At 47.3% G+C, this 4,974-nt stretch overlaps 1 protein-coding gene across 2 annotated transcripts in view; it reads left to right on the top strand.

Moving 5' to 3' along the window:
* Positions 1 to 4,274, top strand: part of Wwc1 (WW and C2 domain containing 1) — a 148,978-nt gene extending 144,704 nt beyond the window's left edge. For both annotated transcript variants that reach the window (XM_031355125.1, XM_031355126.1), the window contains exons 21-23: positions 940 to 1,173; positions 2,066 to 2,187; positions 3,439 to 4,274. In XM_031355125.1, coding sequence (XP_031210985.1) covers positions 940 to 1,173; positions 2,066 to 2,187; positions 3,439 to 3,505 — 423 coding nt within the window. In that variant the 3' untranslated portion in view covers positions 3,506 to 4,274. The remainder of the gene's footprint in view (positions 1 to 939; positions 1,174 to 2,065; positions 2,188 to 3,438) is intronic.
* The last annotated feature ends 700 nt before the right edge of the window (positions 4,275 to 4,974 follow it).

The raw sequence follows: 4,974 nt of genomic DNA, 5'->3' as shown, positions 1-4,974 counted from the left end.
TTTTTGTTTTTGTTTTTTGAGACAGGGTTTCTCTGTATAGCCCTGGCTGTCCTGGAACTCTGTAGACCAAGCTAGCCTGGAACTCAGAAATCCACCTGCCTCTGTGTCCCAAGTGCTGGGATTAAAGGCATGTGCCACCACTGCCCAGCCCTCCTTATTTTTGAGATAGGTTTTTCTGTGTAGCCCTAGCTGTCTTGGAATTTTCTCTATAGATGAGGCTGGCCTGGAATCTTTATAAAGATTCCCTGCCTGTGCCTCCAAAGTGTCAGGATTAAAGGCATGCACCACCACTGCCCTGCTCTTTAAATTTTTATTGATTCTTTGTAAATCTCGCATCATGCACACCAACCCCACTCATTTTCTAGTCCTTCCATATCAGCCCTCCATCTTTGTAACCTACCCCCAAAAGAAGAAAAATTTAAAAATTAAAAAAAAAAAATCAGCAACAAAAAACGTCATGCCCTGCCTGGAAGGTGCATTGTGTTGCAGATAACTGAATTCTTAAGCAGAGTCTAGCTACCGCAGGCGCAGGCGCACAGTCAAGAAGATGATCAGTACTATATGCATTGAGACAGCCTGAGGGCAGGGTAGCACCAGACACCATTCACAGAGTGCAAATGCCATAAGCTCTACACTGGAAACTCTGCTCTCCCACCATGCTCCACCCACTCTAACCTAGAGCCCCCGCTGTAGAGATGCTAACAGCTGGGCCCTCCAGGGCTGTTGTGAAAGAGGGGAACTGGAGCGGCAGGACCTTGGGGTCCCTGGTACGTGGTGCACATCCTGTTTGACTGTGAGAGTGTATTCTGTAAGAGAAGGGTGCCTGCATATAAAGGAAGGCGGGTGTTGGGGTTCAGAGGACTCGGATCTGCAGAATTTCTGGGCTGAGTCCACTGGTGGGCATGAACATCATCTCCACCCCCACCCCCACCCCCGCAGCCTTCTTCTGTCAAGTCCCTGCGCACAGAGCGCCTGATCCGCACCTCGCTGGACCTAGAACTAGACCTTCAGGCCACGAGGACCTGGCACAGCCAGCTGACCCAGGAGATCTCAGTGCTGAAGGAGCTGAAGGAGCATTTGGAGCAAGCCAAGAACCACGGGGAGAAGGAGCTGCCACAGTGGTTGCGTGAAGACGAGCGCTTCCGCCTGCTGCTGCGGATGCTGGAGAAGAGGGTGAGTACCGCTGGCTGGCTGGCCGCCTTTCAGCAGTCCTGTGATCCCACTGCGGGTGCCCTGCGGAGTTCAGGGACCAGGGAGGCCCCCAGGTGTTTCCATTGATGTTTTTTTCTGTGAGTGCTTACGAATCAGCCCCACTCACCACGAATCCTTCATCAGATAGAGCAAGCACCTTGTCAAAGTGGGCCATGCATGGAACAGAAAGCCGAAGCAAGAGAATTACCAGGAGTTGAATACCTGCCTAAACCATATATTGAACTCTAGTCTAGAGGACTAAGCTAGTGTGAAACCCTGTCTCAAATACAAGCAATCAAAAAATATAAACAACCACAAAACACAAACAATCGATTAAGAGAAGTGGGCTGGAGAGATGCATCAGTGGTTAAGGACACTGGCTCTTCTTCCAGAGGTTCTTGAGTTCAATTCCCAGCAACCACATGGTGGCCACAGCCATCTGTAATGGGATCTGATGCCCTCTTCTGGCACACAGGTGTACATGCAGATAGAGTACTCATCTACATAAAACTAAATACATTTTTTTTTAAAAAAATTTAAAAACAAAAATCAAAAGAAAAACAACAAGAAAAATGAGTCATTTGCTTGGTCTGTAAAATCAAAGCAACTGTAAGATCTCCCCTCCCAAGCACCTGAGCAGCAGGTAAGAAACACACTTCACTGGGCATCTCTCAGCACAGGTTCCTTCAGGCACACATAGGGCTTCTATTCCCTGCGTCAGTCTTCGGTCGTCATCGGTGGGTGATGTGAGCGTGGCCCATTATCCGTCTGTACAATGCCGACCCTATGGTACAGACTCTGCGTTGCTGGCAGCAAGTCCTTCGGGCTGGAGGACTCTCTCCCACGTCACACCCTTGCTTGCTTCACCTCCCAGGTGGATCGTGCGGAGCACAAGAGCGAGCTGCAGGCCGACAAGATGATGAGAGCTGCTGCCAAGGACGTACACAGGCTTCGAGGCCAGAGCTGTAAGGAGCCCCCAGAAGTGCAGTCTTTCAGGTGAGTGGACGAGCCCGGTCTCATGCCTTCCACTGGCCTCATGTTCCCAGACGCTGCTCCTGGGCACTGACTGCCCCTGTTGCTAGCAGAGCTGTAGCCTACACGGGAACAGATGTTTATCCTCTAGCAGGCTCCCATAATGCTGTGAGCTCTGGTACCAGTTTCCACACAGCTGAGCCCAGTTTGTGAGATCCTCTTGTTTAATGAATGAGCCACCTGTCTCATCCTTTCCTCTCAGCCTTTCCAGTACCTGGTAATTGCAGGGGCCTTGCTGGTGGTAAACAGGGGAGTGGAGTGCAATGGATGCTCTCCTAATTTCCTGGCCTTGCTTGTCTGTCTAATAGAATCACAGCTATGTGCCTTGCTGGCCTACACATGTCAGAGGGGGATCACAAGTGTTATTTGGTGTGGTCCTTCCAACACAAAGGGATTTAGATTCATCCTCCATCCACTATATTGTGAGTTCAAGGCCAGCCTGTGTTCCATGAGACCTTGCCTCAAACACACACGAAAAACAAAAATAAACCAATGTTCATGTGTATACACACACACACAAATATATATGCATATGTATATGTATGAATTTCCTGCATTGGGCAAAAGGTACTTGATCCTGCTAATGGGTCCGGCATGATTTTATCTCCTAGGTAACTTGCTGTAAAGGATATTTGACAGTGTGTGGGATTTTTGTTGTTGTTGTCTATTTGTTTGTTTTTAAAGATGGGTCTAGCCGGGCGGTGGTGGCGCACACCTTTAGTCCCAGCACTTGGGAGGCGGAGGCAGGCAGATTTCTGAGTTCGAGGCCAGCCTGGTCTACAGAGTGAGTTTCAGGACAGCCAGGGCTACACAGAGAAACCCTGTCTCGAAAAAAAAAAAAAAAATGATGGGTCTATGTGGCTAGGACCTGAAAATAATGGACCCAAGTTATGTTTGTCCATGAGCCTCTCAGGTGGCTGGGACTAGAGGTATGTACCACCATGCTCAGAGTCTAGATTTCAGATTTCACAGCCAGAGTTCAGCCATGAATTAGTTAACTAGCAGCATGTTCACTAGCCATGAACTAGCAACATTGAATAGTGGCCAGGGATATCATTAAATATCCTACAGTATATAGCAAATGGATTGGGGTGTAGCTCAGTGGCAGACTACATGCATGCTTGGCATGCATGATGCCCTGACCCAGAACAGAAAGATTTATCCTGTCCATACCTATATGCCGAGTGAGGTTGAAACACCTGTTTTCCATCACAGGGAGAAAATGGCATTTTTCACCCGGCCTCGGATGAACATCCCAGCTCTCTCTGCAGATGACGTCTAACCACCAGAAAAGTATTTCCTTTGTTGCATGGACCATGCTGTGAAGGTTGACTGTGACTAATGTTATTTATGAGGCATTATATGAAGGTACTGAGTCACAAGTCCCCGAGCGCTCTCCTTGGTTTGAAGACAGATTTTTTTTTTAGTTCAGGTTTTCTTGTTATTATTTAAAAAAAAAAAATGATAAAGCAACCATAACAACAACAACAAAAACAAAAAACAAACCAACCAAACAAAAAAAAAACCAGCATTAAAATGACAAGATTGTATAGTTTGTATATTTAGGAATGTATTTTTGGGAAAGAATTTAAATGAACTAAAGCAGCGTAAGAGGCTGCTAGTCTTAAAGTTGTCTAGAGTTTCCTTTTTTGTACAGCAGCAACTTTCAGAGGTTTCTCTGCAATAAAAAAGTCGTATTTGAGGGACGACAATCCTCAAAGGAGATCCCGCAGGTGGCACAGCACAGCTAACCTGCCCTGGTTAACGTTATTTTGTACAATAATACAAAGAGGAGGATGTACAGAAACCGTGGGGGGATTCGAAGACTGTCCGAGGATCTTTGTGAGCTGTGATGTGTCTTTCATGTGGCCACCTGACCTGAAGCAGGTAGCATGGAGCTGGCTGAGCAAGGCCAGCCCAGACTGGTGACAGGCCACGCCCATCTCAGATGCCCAGTGACGCCGCTGTGGGAGTGAGGGGAGGGCTGCGGGAAAACTGCGTTTGGATCTATCTCTATCAATAAAGTGGCCTTTTAAGAAAGAGCTTCTCGCCATTTGTCCCCCTCGAGTCTTCACTTATATTATTTCCATGGTTTCACTCATCTCCCAATCTTAGAAAAAAATTTTTGTTTTCTTTTTTCTTTTATTTTGTGTGTTACACTTACTTGTCCATTAGACTACTTGGGATTATGGGAACCTAAGGTCTGGTGGCACATGTCTGCGATCCCAGCACCTGGAGAGTGAATGCAGGAGTTCGAGACCATCTCAGCAGTATGAAAACCTGTCCTTAAAAACTGAGCCTGGAGAGATGGCTCAGGGGTTAAAGGCACGGGCTGCTCTTCCTGGAGACCAGTATTTGATTCCAAGCACCCATACAGTGGCTCTCAGCTGTATGTGATTACAGTTTCAGGGATTTGAGACCCTCTTCTGGCCTGTGGGCATACCAAGTATGCACATGGTGCACAGACATGCATGCACACAGAATAACTCTGCACGTAAATAGAAGATGAACAAGACAAGAGAGATGTCTCCGCAGTTAAGAATGCTTACTGCTAGCCAGGCAGTAGTGGCACATGCCTTTAATCCCAGCATTTGGGAGGCAGAGGCAGAGGCAGGTGGATTTCTGAGTTTGAGGCCAGCCTGGTCTACAGGGTGAGTTCCAGGACAGCCAAGGCTACACAGAGAAACTCTGTCTTGAAAAAAACCAAAAAAAGAAAAAAAGAAAAAAGAAACCTTGGGAAGAGAGAGGTGG

Source organism: Mastomys coucha, unplaced genomic scaffold (genome assembly GCF_008632895.1).
Source record: "Mastomys coucha isolate ucsf_1 unplaced genomic scaffold, UCSF_Mcou_1 pScaffold5, whole genome shotgun sequence".
In the NCBI taxonomy this organism is placed as follows: domain Eukaryota; kingdom Metazoa; phylum Chordata; class Mammalia; order Rodentia; family Muridae; genus Mastomys; species Mastomys coucha.
This window is presented reverse-complemented; position numbering and strand designations above follow the sequence as displayed.